This window comes from Lissotriton helveticus, chromosome 4_1 (genome assembly GCF_964261635.1).
Source record: "Lissotriton helveticus chromosome 4_1, aLisHel1.1, whole genome shotgun sequence".
Taxonomy (NCBI): domain Eukaryota; kingdom Metazoa; phylum Chordata; class Amphibia; order Caudata; family Salamandridae; genus Lissotriton; species Lissotriton helveticus.
Window position 1 is genome coordinate 1,513,988,151 of NC_136063.1, and position 20,871 is coordinate 1,514,009,021.

General features: G+C 40.3%; 1 protein-coding gene across 1 annotated transcript in view; it reads left to right on the plus strand.

Annotated features, from left to right (window-relative positions):
- Positions 1-20,871, plus strand: part of SPMIP7 (sperm microtubule inner protein 7) — a 258,909-nt gene that overhangs the window by 202,126 nt on the left and 35,912 nt on the right. Inside the window, exons 6-7 of the mRNA XM_078685834.1 lie at positions 4,373-4,414; positions 9,076-9,180. Coding sequence (XP_078541960.1) covers positions 4,373-4,414; positions 9,076-9,180 — 147 coding nt within the window. The remainder of the gene's footprint in view (positions 1-4,372; positions 4,415-9,075; positions 9,181-20,871) is intronic.

Consider the following 20,871-nt stretch of genomic DNA (forward strand, 5'->3'; position numbering starts at 1 on the left):
GATTTTTCCGCTATTTCGTGAGATTCGCGGATCGTGAAATTGCGGAAAATCCGCAAATTCCGCGAGCGGAACAAATGTTCTGTCCATACTTACTTTAGAGTTAGGAATTAGCATTTAAAAAACCTCAGAAATTCACAAAAAAACTAAAGGTTCCAGGGATGTTATAGTTATGCTCAGATTTCATATGTAGAAGACCAGTGAAATTCAGCCATTATACTTAGTGAGCTAACTATACCTCGCTCCCCCGCAATGCACTGCTTATGACCTCACATATTAAATCCCTCATGACATGGCCAGTGACATCTCTGATGACATCTCAAATGACATCACTGATAACATCATCCACAGAATATCTGACCTACCCACTCACACCCCATATAACCTTTCATACACCCACTCCAACTTCCACACTGCCAATCTCAAACCAATTGACACACCCATACCAGTACGTACACACCCACTCACTGATTCATAGGTCTATACACACATCTACTTGCTCACCCATACAGCCTCTCATACACCCGCTCACTCACTAATACAGCCACTGACATGCACACTCATACACCCATGCAGCCAGTCACACACAGTCACCCATAGAGCTACTCACACACCTACTCACCCATAGATTCAATCACACAGCCACTTACTCACCCATACAGTTACACACACAGCCACTCACTCATACAGATATGAACACATACTCACTCATCTATACAGTCACTGACACATTCACACTCTCACAAGCACCCACTCACCCATACAGTCACTCATATACCCCAACGCTCACCGATTCTGCATTTCATATATGCAGTTACTCACCTATATACCATTGACACATCCACTCACTTACTAACATGGCCATACACACACTCACACACTCACACTAAGTCACCAATACACCCCCTCACACATGCACTCACTGGTCCATACAGCCACTGACTCACCCACTCACTCATCCATATAGGCAGTCACACACCCCCCTCACCCATGCATACAGACGCTCAGACACCCATACAGGTACTCAACAACCAATCACTCACCCAAACAGCAACTCATGACACCAACTGACACACTGATACAGACATTCACACAACCAGCCACTCACCCATACATTCACTGAGACACATAATAACTCATTTACGCACCCACTGAATCATCCATGCAGGCACTAATACACCCACTGATTTACCAATACACCTTGGGGTATATATATTTAACACTCAGAAGCATTTTAAAAACACTAATAATTCAAAGGCGGCCATGTGGCCGAATTTAGTGCAAATTTGACCTGACACTTCAAATTTGTGACTGTAACTTTGAACATACCATCAAGACAAATGAGTGATGGAGTAAATCTGAACATGCACTACAGATTACTGATTGATGGGGCAGATTAAACATGCATTAATCATTGCTGAATTATAGGGTATCCCATGCCAATGTTATTGCAGTTACATCCAATACATTTCTTTAGTCCCAAGAGGAAACTGCGAACTTTCCAGAGCAAAGAAAACTTGCAATGTTGCTCACTCGCCTAACAAGTTATATGTCAGCGGACACACAGAAGTTCGCATATTTTAATAAATTAATATTTTTATGTGCTAATATTCCACAAATCATATATATATATATATATATATATATATATATATATATATATATGAATAATCCATTTTAACTCAGCAAACAAAGTGGTAAACAATGTGAATGCTATATATACCTCAATCATATTTACACACACATCCCCAACCAATTAGGCTGCCTCCTTATCTATATAAAATGTAGTAGTTATATAAACAAGTACTGAAGAGGCGTGGGAAAATGATTTCAACACGGAATGGTCTCTCACTTTGTGGAATAATTTGTGGACTAAACTACGTAAATCTTCCAGGTCAGCTAGTTTAACGCAAACATTGTTCTATGTGTATAATAGACTTTTGTTATCTCCACAATTTTTACATAAAACATTCCCTACTACTCCGGACACATGCTGGACTTGTACCTTTCCAAATGCAGATCTATTTCATTTAATGTTCTCATGTACACCAGTGTATAATTTTGGGAACCAGGTCTGGCTTCAAATTAACCTAATCTTTGGTACACACCTCCCGTTCTCCAGGATACACATTTTCTTGGGCATCCTTTCTTCAGTTTGGGATAATAATGCAACTAATTTCAAAATAATTGATCTACTAATAGCAGTCGCTTTCCAACAGATAACAAGATATCGGAAGGACTTCACGAAAATCTCATTCAAGGCCTGGTGGTATGATGTATGCCACAATCATAGACTGGATACTTTTTACAAAGTACTTTCATCCATTGCCTTTAAAAGGCTTCAATTATGGTCACCAGTTACAACATTTTTCGACACTTGTGCTAAACACATTCCTCACTGAAACCCTCTCAACAAAAAGTACTCAAACCTCCATAGTTTCTCTAACTTCTTTTTCTTTCTTATGTAATTCCTGTCTTATATTTTTCTTGTTTATTTAGCATGGGCATTATTGTTCTTTGTTTTTATTCAAGTACTTATGCTGGAATACAAATGTATTGCAATACTTGTTGCTCAATGTTTGTTGCCTAGTTGCATTGATATATAATGACACACCTATATTTTTGAATAAAATTTATTTTTGAAACTAAAATGTATTAGTTATACAGCATAGTTATCTGCAGAACTATATTGAATATTTTGATGAGTCACTTAAAGCACCCTGTCTACCTGTATGGCATTAGATCTGAAATTAGAATCTCTTCGCTAAGCATCACACCAGCAACCAGTCAATTTGCCTTGTCCTGTCCCAAATTGAAAGGAGAGTTGCTCACGAATCACGATTAGCCCTGTGTTTGCTGTATCAACCAGTAATCAATGCCTCTGCTCAATTTTAGGAAATACTAAAGCTGCACTTTTGTATATTTTGGGGTCTCCTGGCATGGAACTAATACAAGATAATTTAGCGTGAAGACAACTCCTTAGCTTCTATGAAATGTAATGCAATACAGGAATTGGAAAATACGCTTCTCTAGCTAATAACAGCGAGCATTAAAAATACATAAAGTGACAATTGAGCACACATAGCTTTTTATGTTCTGGAAAACATTGTAGCTCACACTAGTAAAGGTCTGTAACATAGACCTCAATGCACTCCAAGGCATTCACTGCACAAACAGTGACCATGTTAACATACTGCAAGGGCTGTGTGGCATGTTTTATTAGCCCAGTATGAGGAAAAATAAGGCCACACCCATCAGGAGCCAATCAAAACATGCAGCTGAGTTAACAAATGGGGGTGAAAATCTGAATGCATGTTTTTACTGAATGATGGTGCAAATATGAACATGCAAGGAAGGAATTCTTGGGCTAAAAAAATGCAATTTCCACACAGTGGTGCCCTCTCCTGCGTAATACTTCCACTTGCATTGAAGCAGTATTCTGAATATCTAGTAGAGGCCTGTGGAACATTGGTGCCCATAATTGGTGTAATCCTTACTCTGGTATTATATCAACAAAGCTGCATATATTGTGGGGATTCTTAGCACAATGGTGCCCAGTGCTGTTGTAATACTTGCACTGGCATAATATTGGTAATTATTAGTGTTTTTATAACAATATTAAAACAAAGGTATTAGGCTCCAGCCTGGAGGTTGACCCGTTAATGCACTCAGGAATTCATCAAGTCCTCCATTTATGAACTCACTCACACTATACTTATTCATTATCTCAGTTACTAACGCGTTCGTCCATGCAAGCATACACTTCCTCATCCAGCTAACTAATTATCAGTTTCATCTACACACATCACACAACTACACACAGAAACCTACAGCATTTTCTAGAATCACTTTATTAGCAATTATAGAATAGTCAAACCTGTTAGCTTGTCCTTTGTCGGTTTCTTATTATGGTATGGTTTTTGTCTCTGTTTTGTATTCATTTGGCGTCTCTAATGAAGAATGTAGTTTACGGCAGTAAATCAACAATCAAGTTCCAATTTTCTGAGTTTTGTTTTTCAAAAGTACAGCACATTTTCACCCAGAATAATATTGAAATGAGAAAGCTATGTTTGTGTTTGATATTTTAAATTTATTTTAAAAATACATTTATCTGGTATGATCAGTAAAGGTTTCCTACAAATATTTTCTTAAACAGGTTTAATTTCCCCGTCGTGGAATTCTGCAAGCTATAAATAATATAAATGTGTAATATTTAAGAAAGGTCATGTAAATTTGATAAATACAAGCTCTTGCTACTGTGCTACAAAACAATAATGTATAATCTGACATATTTTCGGTGGTAACATATGCGTTGTTGATTTTATCCAAACATTAATATATTCTCCACTGTTTCTTTTTTTCAATTCTTCAACAGCATAAGCCCTTGCCCTCGAGCTCATCAAATACCACTGTATACGTAAGTATACTTCACAAAATGATACCTCAACTCCAAACTCTGATTTTCTTACTCCACTGTATTGTTGATATGTGCTACTAAATACGTCAGCAACAAACTTCGGACTTTAAAGCTGTTACCTCACATGTTACCATACAATATTTAATCAGCCCTTTATCAATAGATTGAAGAATTATATAAAATACCTAATGTTATCTTAAAATTATATGTTGAAGTTGCAGAGCCTTTATCAAATCGAAACACTCAAGTGTTAGTCTTTGTGACTAGAAAAAAAATGGATTCCAGAGGTAAGGTTGGTTCACATGTTCATTAACATAAGATTGATGTCCAAGCAAAACTACTGCCAATATTTGATCATACAATCTAGGATTCTACTTTAATTTACATGCAAATTACGCACACCTTGACCGTAAAATAAGTTATCTATTATCGTGTGGATTAGAGTAATTGGTACCCAACAGCCATTCTCAGAGTATGTGTAGCTGCACCAGGCTGAGCCCAAGTTGTGGACAGGTTCATAGAGCATGGGTAGAGAGTCAGAACTAGCCCAGAATCGCTCCTGATCCCAGCATGCCCTCAGTCCTGACGTGATGCAGTTGGTCAGTTTGGGAATAGCTCATTCTAGAGTGACCCTCCAGTATTGTGTCAGCCATTTGTTGCCCTGTGCTTGTTTTCTCAGTCAGGGTTTTTCCTTTTCTTGCAAGCAGTCAAGAGGCTTACCTTTAAGAAAGGGCACATCAAAAGGATGTCCGTGCTTGGTTCTAGACCTGAGTCAAACAAAAAACACAAAGTCCTGCTCCCTTCCAGACTTATCTCTTAATTGGTGCTTACATCTTCCACTGATGTTCAGAAGGAACTTGTTTGAAAAGGCATTTTATTTATTCAGGTCCACCTGCCACTGGCTGGAACCTTGAGCCACTGAGAAGATGGCCGCTCATAAATCAAATGTTCTGTCCACCAGTGCAGGCTATTACTTATTAAACATTATAGCACTGAAGGGGTTTGAAGAAAATGAGTACCACATAATCTTGTATAATCTTGCTAATATTTGTAAAGCCCCTAATGTTTTTTTTTTTGTCCAAATTATGTCATATGTGATACAACTGGTAATTCATGGGTTGTATGTTACAGAGGTAAAAAATATCGCCATGCAGATAAATCAAGCAAAAACTAATTGTCAGTCTACACATAGACAAGACTAGCCTTTCTAACTTTAACTCCACATCTACTTACCTTGATGATATGTTAGCATGGAAACAAATACATACCTGAGAAAAAACGTAATAAAAGATAAAGATATTTTTAAAGCCAACATTGTGGATTCGGTGTAAGTACATGTCGATATATAAACTTGATGGTAGGGCACCTAATTCATGTGGCGGGATTCATACTTACCGATTTTATTGAGGATGTTTACTCAGTTCAAGTTAGGAAATCCACCATCCCATTTTTTCTGGCACAATGGGTTCAGTTGGTTTCAATTTAAAAGGTTTGGTTGATGCTTGTCAGGTGAGCTTCCTGATAAAATATGCACAATGATCTTTGTCTACCTGCGCAACTGTAACAGTTTGTGACTGAAAAGAACTTGGGGGCATATTATCAAGGGATTTATCTCCCCTTTTTTGGCTTTAAAAGCCAAGAAAGCGGAGATAAAATTATCTCCCTATTACCTAGCTGTCGCTAACACCAGTTAGCGACAGCTAGTAGGAGATAGCGACCATCTTGGGCCCCGCTTTGCATGTCAGAGAAATATATCACTAATGACATGCAAAGTGGGCGTGCCAAGATGTTAGCGACTGGAAACAGTCGCTAACATTGCTATCTCCTATTACCAACTTTTGGAGATATTCGCGCTAAGCGTGATTATCTCCAAAAGCTAACACCTGCCCTGAGCAGTTCTTAGCCATGTTATCCAATTAGAGGTGGATAACATGGCTAAGAGCATTTGCTCGGTAATGCATGAATATCGCTGACTTTTCAGCGATATTCATGCATTTCGGCCGATTTTTATCGCTAAGGAGATAAACCTTGATAATATCAAGGCTCCTAAGCGATAAAAATCATCGCTACACGGCGATAAAATTATAGCCACTAAGCCAACATAGCGATAATTATCGCTAGTTGTTGGTAATATGCCCCTTAGTTGGTTTCCTCAGCGTGACTTTTGTAACGTGATTCAACAGCTTCTTTCTAGGGTCGGGATCACATGCTCCAGATGGTGGATGGGGGAAATCTGTATCTTTTACTGCTGTTGGATGGTTGTAGGTGATCAATGAGAAAAACAAATGTGTTGAATACAAACTTGTGAATCCTCTTCAACTAAATAGTTTCTTCAACATTTTGAACATAAATGGCAATTGTAAAATTTTAGATTTCATTTAGTAAATGCATATTACCTTGAAAAAACATTCAACATTGTTTCCACTCGTCACCTTTATTCCTTACTTGGAAGGCGATCTTCTGAAGTTTTCTTTCCCCCTCTCGGTGGTCACTGTCCATATTCCTTCCTATATCTCCTCCCACTCCTCATACGTATCCCTCATCCCTCCTGTCTTGTTTTGTTTTTGCTTGTATTGGTGGGGCTCTTACTCTCCCTCATTATGCCCACCTTTCGTTTATCCCTCGCGTTGATTTTCTAACCCTAAAAGAACACTGATACTTGCATCTGGTGTGTTGTTTTTATCCTGTATAACTGGACTTTGCACTTTGGCCCCAGGCCCCTTTTCAGTTTTAGATCTGGGGTTAGCCAAGACCTTTTGCTTTAAAAAAAGTATATGTACAATATACTTTAATTAAAGGGGCTTTCAGCCAGCTTTCTTTATCCATTGGTCTGTTGGTGTGCCATTCATATTTTCCTTCAGCCCACTACAGCATATGGCATGAGTCATGGGGTCAGCCACTGGATAACTTCACTTTGAGTGACAGCATTTTGCTCCTTCACTAGGATCACAACCACTTACAAGCTCGTTTTCTTCTAAGCCACTGCTTTTATTTTTATTTATTACTTTATTACTTATGTTTCCTTTGTGTTTAGAGTCTCATATGACAAAAGGATGCTGCCCTGAGCACAGGCTACATTCCACACGTTATTATTTCCTGTCTCCAGTCAATGCTGTTGTAAATTCCAATTGGAGTGTGGTTTATCTGACTGCTAGTATTTCACAGTGTTACAGATTGCGTCCATTTGAAAGTGTCCTGTATTAAGTTGATGAAGCTTCAATATTACACATGTGAGTTCATAAGAAGACAATTCTTTAGAAAACGTATATTCTGCCCCATTTGTTCCTGAATAAGCTTTGCCCCAGAAGAAAAGCAGCATTTATCATTTATAATTTACAGCACTTGTAACACTTTTTTATTTCCATTTTTCCTTTTTTGAAACCAAAACACATTATTTTTGTCTTTAGTCAATATTTTTTTGAAGACTGACAAATGCCCAGCAGCTTTTAAAGCTATGAACTTTTGCAAAAACCATGAAAAAAATAAAGCAAGAATTGACAAAAGGCGGGAGGACGACAGCAGACCTACTTGCTTTGCCAATCCTTGTTACTTATCTGTTTTCTTTTATCTACTGTTCTGTTTTCTCAACTTTTTGGGTCGCCATAAAAATAGAAAAAGGACTGTTATGTTGCGATATCTTTCAGTTTTGTCTTTTTTCATTACTTTCGTTCTTTTACCTACACAGACTTTAAACTGTCTTTTAGAAATAGTCGGAATTGTTGAGGTATTTAATTTTAAAAATGTTGTCATCTTTTGTGCCTGGAATCTTATACTGGGTCTGTGATGTTTTTCCCAATGTTTCGCAATTGTGGTTGGTCTCACAAATTCATTTTCATATTTGACATCTTTTGACATTCTGGATTCTCAAATGTACTCGTTCTCAAAATAGACAGTTGTATTGGTTTGCCCGATTTTAAATACTCCCCCTCCATAGTTGAGCGCCGGAAGGTCTATTTTAGAATACATGCCACTTTCATGAGTTGCACATGTTCAGGACACTTCTGACACTCGAAAGGAAGTACATAGTTTCAACGTCAGTGGTTTGAAGCCTGTTTATATTTGGACACATATTCCCTCCGCACTTATTTCTACACTGATACTGACTGCTTCATGCAGGTTGTCCAAAACATTTGACAATTCAACCTTCAAATTTTAAGCGTGTATTCCTAGCTAAAAGTAATGCAATCACATCGACCACTGATTAAAACTCTACTACTTTGGGACTATGGCAGAAGAACACCGCTATTTAATGAACTGCATTGAATTTCCGGAAAGCAACCCAGGCATAATTATTGTGATGCTCTGTGTCCCTGGGATGAATTATGCCGACCACCTGCCGCTAGCACAAACTCATCTCACCCTGGCCACATCATTTTGAAATAGAAACCATAGATAGACTCAACCCAAGGACTTCTTTGCACACTCGATATATCTTATCAAATGCAAGTAAGAGTAAACATCTCAACATCTTGGCTGCATCATAGAAGCGAGCAATCACGTGTACTGTAATTTCCAAAATGAATTGCAATAAATAGTATTCACTTTAATGTTCATTGCAATGGTGTTCATTACATTACAGGCGTATTCACATCTGAATGCTAATGATACATATTGTGGGGCATTGTCCATCCTTTGATTTTTGTTTGTGTTGTGTTTAACAGTGGTTCCATCGGTGCAGAGAATCTGGAAGATATAGACAATCCAAACGAAAAGTTCTTTCCTTTCACCATCATGCGTACCCCGGCTCTTTACTCCAATACATCCCTGTAAGTTATACTTATTATCAATGTAATATGAATGTCGTAAACCACCTGTTCATTTTAATGTATATCAATTGCTAGTTGTCGTTTTGACCAAAGGATAAGAAAGTAAACTGTTCTTCTCCAATAGGGAGCGCCTGCTGAGCATTGCTTAATTTGTAAAAGAATAAGTGCTGGGGCCCAATGTTTTACTCAGAAACCCACTGTGTGTGCGTACGTTTGGGGTGCCGAATACCAAGGCTGTGCAGTCTTGATTCCACCTCCTGCCTCTTTAATCGACCAGTCTCTCCTTGCCATTTTACCTCACTCTTGCAGTTTTTATTTCATCCCTGGTTTCTTTTTGTATTTGGATTTTGGATACATAGAGCGCATTAGGCCAGCAAGGCATCAAAGCGCTAGCACCGGTCAGAAAACAGCAAGGGTGAGACAGTAGGAGCATCAATAAGGTTGGGGAAATAGCTAGGTTTTAAGCTGCTTGCGAATCACAGAGTAAGAATTCAGACTCGCAATATATATTGGTAATGTGTTCCATAACATGGATGCTGCCACCGAAAACCGCGGATGCACAATCTAGCCTTCTGACAATTGTGAATGATCACCGTCCTCAGCGCTGCCGATCTAAGCTATCTATTTGGAGAGGACCAGTTGAAAGCGGTTCTCAGGTACCATGTGCCATGCTGGTGAAGAGCCTTGGAGACCCTGCAGAGAGCTTTGAAGATCATCCGTTTTCTCATGGGTAACCAGTGAAGAGACCGGAGTCCCTCCTTTACAGAAAGATATTTAGGGACATTCAGGATTAACTGTGCAGCCACATTTTGGATGACCTGAAATTTGTTAAGAGAGTATTGATTGGCGTTTAAATATAAGGCGTTACAACAGTCAAGGCGAGATGTAATAAGGACTATGACAACTGGAACTCTTAATTCCCCAGGTAAGAAGGGAAACATCTTCAGGATCTTAATAATGAAGATGCAGGAGCTCACAGTCCTGTTGACCGGAGAGTCGAAGATAAGAGGGTTATCGAAGATCACTCCAAGATGTTTGGCAGTGGCCACAGGAGTGGGTAAAGGGCCACAACTCTTAGACCACCAGAGTTCAGACCACACAGAGTTATCCACCCCAAAGACCACAATCTCAGTATTCTCCGTGTTAAATTTTCCTTTATCCAGGTACTAATTTCAATCATACAGGACTTGAAAGTGTCCTCCACTGTTGCCAAGTTGTCAGATATAGAGGCAAGGAGTTGTATAACACCTGGAACCTGCAAGAGCGCACAAATGTTGCCAATGAAGCACACAAAGATTAAACAAAGTGGGACTGAGGGAGGACCCCTTTGAGACTCCACAAGGAAGCTAGAAGGGTTTTGCCCTGTAGTTCCCGCAGCTGACAGTTTGGGTCCTATTCTTCAGAAAGGATCCCAAAAGATCTAACACAGAGTTCCAAGCTCAGCCTTCTGCAATTTTTGCACCAAACAGGATGGAGATTTCATATTGAAGGCTGTTGACAGATTAAGCATAACTAGGATAGACATGCCCCCCCAGTCTACCTGGTAGAGAATAGAATCTGCCAGCGTGATCAGTGCTGATTTGGTGGTATGGCCACTCCGGAACCCTGTCAGAGATAGGTCCAGATGATTGTGAGCAGTAAGGAACTGAGCAAATTCTTGTTTGATGCACTTCTCAAGAACATTTGCCAGAGTAGGCAGGAGAGAAATTGGGATTATGTTTTTAAGTCTCCAGGATCCCCATTCGGTTTCTTTTTAAGGAGGATACAAATAGCATCTTTTCAGTATGGGGAAACACTCCAGACTCGAGAATCTGTTTATAAGCCTTCTCCAAAAAGGCTGCAATTAGGTCTGGCACAAGTTGCAACACTCTGGAACGATAGGGATTATCTGGAGAACCAGATGTGTGTAAAAGAAGAGTTTTTATTTTCAGGGAGGAAATGATGGAAAACGTGGACAGAATATCATTAGGGGTCTGATTAATGAAGTCGCATTTTTGTTTGCATGGGAGTCTGATCATCTTATTCCTAGCCGGAAAACTGAAAAAAAAACGTGGTGATCTCAGCTATCTCTAGCTCAACATCACTAGACACGGCACACACTAGCAAGAGTGAACAAAAAAGAGGTGGCGATAATAAGGAGACACCCACAGAAAATCCTTTTTTAGGGGAAGTTATGAGGATAAAAAGAGAGGCAATCGGAAAATAAACAAACGTCCATTACACCAGGAGGATGAGGCGGGCAAGAGATGGAGAGGCGCAGGAAGAGAGAGGCTACATGAAAACGAGGAGTTGGGCCAAGAAGAATTAAATGATGTAACTGTAATAAACATGACGGGGAAAACGATCAGTGTAGAAATGAGCTCACTTTTACGGAAAGGGATGGGATTCTGTCCAACAAATGTAGGAGACTTATGCAAAACCAAGGTAGACTTACTCAAATACATGAGGAGATTGAAATTGAAAAAAATCTTCACACTCAATCCTTTAATGAATAAAGCACCTGAGACAAATTACTCTGACTTAGTTTGTAGTGATTTAACTATACAAGATGTTTGATGCGAAAATGTTATTATCCATATCTGAGCAAGAAGGTGACCCTTACACTATGAGTAGGGTACTAAGTGATTTGCATGTACATATGGACACCGACATAAGTAGTGGATTTAAAGAAAAATCTAAATGGACTCCGCAGCTACCTGCAGGCAGCAATTTGGACATTTTTCATATGTTGGTATTACTAGACCTATACAAACATTCCTACACGCAAGCACATTACCCCAACAGAGGGAATAAACCCACCTAGGGAGCGAGAGAGGCACTTTTTGCACTACAGTCAGATAGGGAGATCACGATACGAGAAGCGGATAAGGGGGGCAATGTGGTCCTAATGAATAGTGCAGACTATGAGCAGGACATATTATCCCAGCTCAATGATATAACATGCTATGAAGCTCTACCTTGTAATTCTTTCTAGTCCCTTGTACAACTCATCAACACCAAATTTAAGGGATGGCATGACCAATGCCTCCTGGACAGAAATTAATACACCTACCTTATGCTAGACTGTCGCAGATACCCCTGCATATATAAACTCTTCTCAAGATCCACAAAACTCCCACTTTTCCCCCTGGCCGGTCAATAATGTCTAGTATAGGGGGCAGACGGAAAGGATTTCTGAGTATGTGGATACGTTCCTATAGCCTTTTGTCCGCAACCTACCATAACACATCAGGGACACCAAGCATATTCTGAGCACGCTCACAGACTTTACATGGGAGGATGGTATGAAACTCGTAATACTGGACGTCATAGCACATTATACAAGTATCAGACTTGACCTTGGACTACAGGCCTTACGCCACAGTCTAGCCCGTAGATCGGCCAGCCTTTGGGAGCACACTGAAATGCTTTTAGAGATGATAGAATTTATTCTGGACAACAATGTCTTCCTTTTTAAGGAAGGGTGGTATAAACAAAAACAAGGGGTGGCTATGGGCTCAAAGTTTTCACCCTCGTATGCTAATCTATTCATGGGCAAACTGGAAGAGCAATGGATTTGGAGCAAATGGGGTGGTAACTGGAATGACTCAAACTTATTCTGGGGCAGATTCATAGACGACTGTCTTATGGTTTGGACAGGCACCACAGAAAAACTTCTTAAATTCTTCACACACCTTAACGGCAATCAGTGCAGTCAGAGGAATGTCACATTCTTAGATGTTGAACTCTTCATTCTAGATAATAACATCCAAAGCAGACTATTTATGAAACCAACAGCTTGTAATGCATCCCTTCATGCCTCAAGTGCACATCCAGGCCACCAGATTAATGCTATCCCATATGGCGAATTCACATGTGCCAGGGACATTTGTAGTACAGAATTGGCGTTAAGGATTGTATAGAGAGCATGGAAACTAGATTCTTACACAGAGGTTATGCTAAGAGAACTATACACAGGGCCAAAGAGAGAATCTCTAAGATCAGTCGACAAGACACCCTTCAAAACAAACCAGGAAAAAGAGAGAACAAAACAGTACGTCTAATTACGGATTTTAACATGCATGTTAACACACTACAATGCAGTATGCGTAGACATTGACACTTACTCACTGCAGACAAGACACTGCAGAGATATACAACATCAAGGCCTGAGACTACCTTTTGCAGGTGTGTATGCCTAAGAAATATTCTCAGCCCTAGCTACCAGAAAGTGGAACAAACACCAAACTGGCTTACCCAACAAACGTTAGGCTTTTTCAAATGCGGCCACTGCTCCATGTGCAGATGGGCCACTGACAGAAAGAAAGAATTTAGGAGACCTAACAATATGGTGTACAAAATTGACAACAACATCACCTGTTCCCCAAAATATGTAGTATATGCTATTGAGTGTAAGTGTGGTCTATGATACATTGGAAGTACCACCAGTAGCCTCAAAGAGCGCATTGAGGAACACATGAGGGCTGTAAAGCAAGGGGACAGCAGATATCTGATAGCCACACACATAGCTGAATGTAACTCTCAGAGCACACATATAACGTTCTCCTTTTACGATTTTGTTGTCACACCCAAAGACCCAAGGTGAGGTAATAGGGAATTAACACTCAGGAGGAAAGAGGCGTTATGGATTATGAGACTTAAAAGTGTCGAACAGGGCTAGAACACCAACCATGAGCTTCAATACTTCCTTGGGATTAGCCCGTACCCACTTCCCAATGAACTGAAACACTGGCTTGCTTACGCCATGCCAACATCACAGTTTATAGAGTACGCCCATTATCATGCCTACTTTTCTTGGTAGACTATGTATTGTTGCAATACATGACTATTTCTGTATTATGAAGTGATTTACTCGCACTGAATACTTAATTTGCTATAGACTATCTACTGTGAGGAATTGAGACCTCGAGACTTAACATGTTGTAGACTATGTACACCATCACAGTTTATAGAGTACTCCCATCATCATCCTTATTTATTTTGGTAGACTACATACTGCTGGAATATATTACTGTTTCCGTAATTAATGAAAGGATTTACTTGCACTCGATACTTAACATGTTGTAGACTATGCACAGTGAGGAATTGAGAACTCGAGACTTAACATGTTGTAGACTACGTACAATAAGGAACTGAGACTAAATGCTACTGTCCACACCTATCTATGTCACAGAATTAACTTTCACATTGCATTACGCTTCCTAAAAGGCTTTGGATCGGATACTAGCGAGAATTGAGACCGACTGCCACTGTCCGTAACAAGTCTAAGAATTTATAGTTAAATATGAGGTTGACCCAGTTAGGTCATGAAATTCAGACTGGTTGGCAAATAATTGCTTACAATTGAACTCTTCTAAGTCTGAGGTGCTCTTGGTGGGTCTTGATACCCATCAATGGGACAACCAATGGTGGCCTACGGCTCTAGGTACCACCCTTACCAAAAGCCGTGGTCAAGAACTTAGGGGTCCTGTTGGAAAATGCCCTCGCATTTGAGAACCACGCAAAAAAAGTGGTGGGGACTTGTTTTGGCCTCTTACGCAGCCTGAAACCCATCATGGGATACTTCGATGCACCCACCCACCAAACGAGCATTCACTCTGTAGCGCAGTCTCGATTAGACTATTGCAATGGGCTCTTAAATCCATAACCAAAAGACTCCAATGGGCACAGAATGTGCTATCCTGCACTCTTCTTGCCCTACCAAAGCACTACAATGCCTCTAATCTTCTCTGCCGTCTTCACTGGTTGCCGATTGAACAGAGAGTCCAGTTTAAGACTTTCTGCACTACGCACAAGATCCTACATGGCCAAGGCCCACAAATCCTGCAAGGGCTCTGTTCACCATATGTTCTGACTCAAGCCTTACATTCCGCTGACTTGCACCTGGCTTGTATGCCACGAGTGCGCAGGAGGAGAGCAGAATGGTGCTCTTATAGGGCAATGGCCCCTGCCCTATGGAATGCTGCCCCGCTTGCTGTCGGAGCACACAAGATTACTGGCCATTTAGGAAATTGATTAAAACCTGGCCTTCTTCTACTCTTTAGTTTTCCTCTCTATAGCCTCCTGTCTGTCAACACTGGGACGTCCCCTTGTTGGGGCAGCCATGAGCTTTATAGGTTTGCTTAACATAGCATAACATAACACTATCACATTGTCAAAAGTCACATGTCACAAGACACACTATCATGTTGATTAGTTCAAGTCAGAAAGACAAAGCTCTTGGATATCAAGAGAAATTTCTTACAAGGATGTACCTTCATATACACACTGCATGCACGTTGCCTCAAATGTCACACTGCACAGTGCACCGCAATGTTCTCATGTGCCTCTGCAGATTACCAGCAGATAGCCTTTTAATCTTATAGGCTTTCCACCAGCCCGTTGCCACCGACATTCCGCTAGTTCATAATAATATTGATTCCAGTGCCCCGGGGGTCCCGATACACCACTCCAAGATGGTGCCCAAAATGGGTTTAGGGATACCAGTGCCCCGGAGTTCCCGATACACCACTCCAAGATTGCACCCAAAATAGGCTCGGAACTGGCTTAGTCCGCCCTCATGCTCCATTATTTAAGACAACGCCGGGGTAGCCGGCTGCAGACTGCTTATTTGCATTGTGATCACGCCCGCCTGGGAGTTCCGAAGGGTTCTACTTAATACTGCCGGTAAGGAATGATAAAACAGACTTACTAGAGTTTCAACACGGGACAGAGGAGTAAGGGATGAAAATGCTAATACAATGTTAATTTTACCTTAGGATGGGGCAGCTCCTCTAAAAGAAACTCCCATACATTTGGAAGCATATTTAGCTTTCCGGACACAATACTAATTGGTCTACCTCTCCAGGAGCAGAACTTATAGGAACCCCTTCCGGGTTGGAATTATCACTGTTATTAAGGTAGGGGTATCCTTCATTGTACCTATTACAGCTTATTAGAATGTACCGAGTGCTACTCTTTAGCTTTAGAATGTACCGAGTGCTACTCTTTAGCTGATGTGCCCTTTTCTGTTACTTAGAGACTACTTGAAACTGACCTCAGGTATCGTATTATAACAAAATATGTTCTTTTATACATGTTTGATTACACAATATAGTCAGCATGTATTTTCTATTTAGTAACAGCATGAGGGAGCACTACTTCTCAACAAATATAACAAAATAGATTACTAAAACGAAACAGGTTGATTGCATGCCCGCACCTTGCCAACTACAGGATTACTCCTATAAGAGAGTCTCAAACACCAACTGTACCAGTAAGTTTTATAGGTTATAACATAAACAATTGGGGGCTTTGCTTGTTCTTTCTTTCCCCCATTGATATATGGAAGCACAAAGAATTTGTACTAGAAGCATGTACAACACCAGTTTCACATGGATTTCCACACAGTTCTATCCACTTTTTTGAAATTCACACAATTCACCGAGGTCACCTTGTCAATAATTTGAAAAGTAAAGTGTTTTTACTACCATTGTATTCACGAACAAGAACTTGTTGATATTTTCCCTTAGCTCTGAAGAAGTTGCGTGGTAATCCCCTGTAACAGCAACGAAACAAGTGTTGGCTAAGAAGGCTTAAAGAACATGAATTTAAGATATCTGAAAATATAAAGACAAGCATCATTGTGATATTTTATGTAACTTTATGTATTTACTTTTGAACGTGTGCAGAGGATTTGTATATATTCAATTACATCATTCGCTTTCAGCATTCCAGACATCAGCTAAGACATACAGGGTATGGGGACACAGAGGATACTACACAGATTCTTTAGAAAATGCATCACAGCCTTCAAAATCACCAGCCCAAATTATTCAGTAAGCCAATATTCTGAGATGCATAAGGTAACATGGGATAGCTCTACAAGAGGCTCACATACCTCCCATTTACATTTAACATATTAGTGGGCTTTTTTTATGTCCCTTTTGGGGCGGAAAAGTCCCTAGCATGGTAACATTCACCACTGCCCTGAGTTACCCAGCCGCAGTGATGTTTGGATCCCTGATTATGAAGTTTGTTGTCATGGGCGAACAGACATAATGCGTGTGCACTATGACACAGGTCTTTCTCACAGATTATATTCTTGTTGAACCGGAAAGGGTACCCACAATGCTACCCTCAAAGTGGTGAAGGGTATCTCTTTTGCCAGATTTTAAGTGGCATGAGCATGGTGGTGGTAGCTAGGGGTCTGCGATAAATTCCTCATTGCTGGCAGAGTGGCTGAGTTTAGGCCACTTCATTGTGCATGTAATGCAGAGTTCTGGCCAAATTCTGTCAGTTTTTTCACACACATGGTTCACCAATGGTAAGTTGGCGAGTGCGAGCAAGAATTGGCATCCCCTAGCACGATCTTCAGGAGCTAGGAGGTTACCCGGCAAGATTTTCTCAACGTGGGTAGTTGTGACCGTTCATGGTGAGAAAGCTGCCACTCTAGTAAAAAATCTACTTAAGCAGCAGCAAAGAAGCAGCACCCACTGGAGCACCGCATGCTGCAGTTCGCACTGATTTTGCAGTGTTGAACAATATCAGCACAAGCAGCGTAACGTCGCGATTTTCACCTGTTTGCTGAACTCTGCCGAATCTCGGAGTTTTCATATAATTCCACGGTATTCCTTGGAGTGAAATTCTACGAGTTCCACCCACCCCAAGTGGTAGCATAGCGCGATCAGTAGGAGTGAACAGCCCCTTTCACATATGTCGTTTGAATGAGGCCTATAGGCTTATACATGGATTTCCACACAGTGTCATTCACTTTTTGAAATTCACACAAGTCACCGAATAATTTAAAAAGTAAGTGTTCTTACTACCATTGCATGAACAAACAAGTACCTGTTTATATATTCCCTTAGCCCTGAAGAAGTTGCAGGGTAATTCCCTGTAACAGCGACGCAACACGTGTTGTCTAAGAAGGCTTAAAGATCTTGAATTAAAGGCATCTGAAAATATAAAGACAAGCATCATTGTGATATTTTATGTAACTTTATGTATTTAATTTTGAATGTGCGCATAGGATTTATATATATGGCATTAGTGGTCTGCTGACCTCACGTTGGGGATCTGGTGGTTTTTCCCTACCTTATGCACCTTGCTAGATTACCTGCCATAACTGATATGTACTTGTGATAGACCTTAGAGCACCATTTTGCCTATTGTTTACCACCGACTGTATAACTGATGTAATAGAATGTTGATGTGGAGTTGGAGCTAGGAGAGTGGGATAGTTGGTTGAAGAATGGAGTCATGACAGGATTTACCTGCTTTTACTGTAACCTAAGGGCATAACTGGATATAAAGATCTTACCTCCTACCTGAGTTGAGCCATAGTCTTTTATGAATACTCTGCCCTTAAGCTTCAACATTTTGTCAACGTGTTGTTAAGATCTGTGTGAAAATACCGAAAAACTCTGGTGGCAGTCGGGATCCATTTCTAGCAGGAGAGGAGGACTGTAGTCAGATGGAAGATGGCCCTGTTTCCATGGGGACCACCCTCAAATGCTATCAGCTTAGGCTGCTGGGAGAAAAGAACCCAGCAAGGAGGGTTGGCAAGGTCCTGCAAAGACAAGGAGCCAGCTGAGGTGAACTATAAACTGAGGTGTTTTGTCTTAGTGAATAGTTCTAAGCTTAAGGACTGTGCTATGTAAACAGTGTTATAAGTACACCACTATAGGGGCAGTGATGTCGAGACAAGGGGAAAAGGCAGCACATTTCCTTTATAGTAAGTATAACTTTGAAATGACCCATGGAGCTTCAGGCAGTAATACATTCAACTTTGACAGGAGCACGGTTGGTGAGTATGCAGTATGATTTTTCAATTAGGTTGACTGTTGCACAACCTTTGGAGGATCCTTTGTGCATTCCACATATTTTATGGCGCCTACTGTGGAGTGACCAGAGGAGATGATGTGGTTTCTCCAAGCACTGTAGCTAAGGCATTGAACAAAGGTCTTGTGATGATGCCCTGAGCCATATAGATGGAGACTTTCTTCCATGATGTGAGTCAGTCATCACTGGAAGAAGTGTTTGTGGTGTTTGGGCGCATAGGAGTGCAACTTGCTAGTGCGAGAGTCTCAGCAACATTTTGGATTCCAGCCCTGGGTGTTGGATTTGAGGTGCCTGCATTGTAAACTTTGGCATCATGAAGGAGGGTAGTAAGCTGACGTTTGATTGGGACAGGTCTGGAGACATTGAAGAAAGACTACCCAAGGCTCTAGGTTAATTTAGAAGGAGATGTGGGACTAACTCCATGGACTTTGGAGATTCAAATGCAACTGTGTTGTTTTAGAGGATACAGTGTTCAGAAGTCATGGGAAGTTGAAACATCGCCTGCCTGGCATTTACCTGGTAGAGATATTAAAATATAACATTCATTTAATTCATCAGAGGGAATATTTAGCATTCAGTGAATTCATATTATTCTATGTGATTCTTTTAAGAAATGTGCATTGTTTCCAATTAACTTCGAGATTCATTACACTGGGGAAAAGTTTGCTTAGTAATTCTTGCATTTTGACATGAACCATATACATACTGGGGCAGATTTACTAAGATTTTGCATCGAGTTGCATCACTTTTGTGGCACAGCCCAACACAAAATCATTTTTGTTATATACTAAGCTATGCAAAGTCACTCTGCATTGTTTAGAAAATCCAAAGTAGTGCAGTGCAGTGCACAGTGCTGCTTTGTGTTACTTTGTGTTAAGAAGGCATTCCACAGGTGGAGTATGGCTGTTCCAGTCATCCACCTATGCATTTTGTCACATTCACAGACTTGTAAACCTGGGCAAGCATCATAATGCTATGCTTTCCCCAGTGAGGCATAACAAAGAGAAATATCTTATTTCTCATCGTTATTTCCGCTTTCCTTGTGTGCTGCATTTTACAACATAAAGAAGATACATGATAATGCCATTTAGGAAGGAGTAACTTCCTGCACAAAACAATCCTTCCCTTAATGCAGGCACCCTTGCACCATGGAGCAAGATACACACAGTACACCAGCGCTAGGAGGCAGCAGAAACACACCACATCTTAGTTGATATGGCACATTTCTGCTGTCTCCCTTTCACACAACATAGTACAGCAACTTTGCTTGCTGCCTTGCTTTGCATGAAAAAATTGAAAATCTGCACCCTTATTTTCAATTGCATGTTTGGTTTGTAAGTTTCTGTGTAAGTTGACTTTTGTTCTGTGGGAATTACAGTTTATATTTTGGCTGTGGTGTGCTGAATGAATAGTGTTGCAAGACTGGTTATGCAGTTTAAATAATCCGAGCCCCCACGAGGCAGAGGCCCGGAGTCTGCCAGGGGCAGGCGATAGCCCTCTTATTCAAGTCAAAGAAGTCTTTATTCGATTATTACATCATAAAAGACATGCACACAATATACAATGGCTAAAATACATGTGTTGTTTATAAAAATAATTTAAGGTAGTATTAAGAACAATCTAAGACCATATTAAATCATTTATACAGAACTTCATTTGAAAGTTATTTAAAAATTTACAATAGATCCTTAGTTAAATAATCATAGTAAATCCGGGCACAATAAGTAGTTACACATTTACACACAGTCAATGGAGAGCCTATGATTTTTAGGGAAAAGCCTAAGTCGAGTTAATAAACCTTGCTCTTAAGATCCAAGCCCAGCCTAAGTATTTCGCTACTCCAATTACAATCACGGGCGACAGATCTGT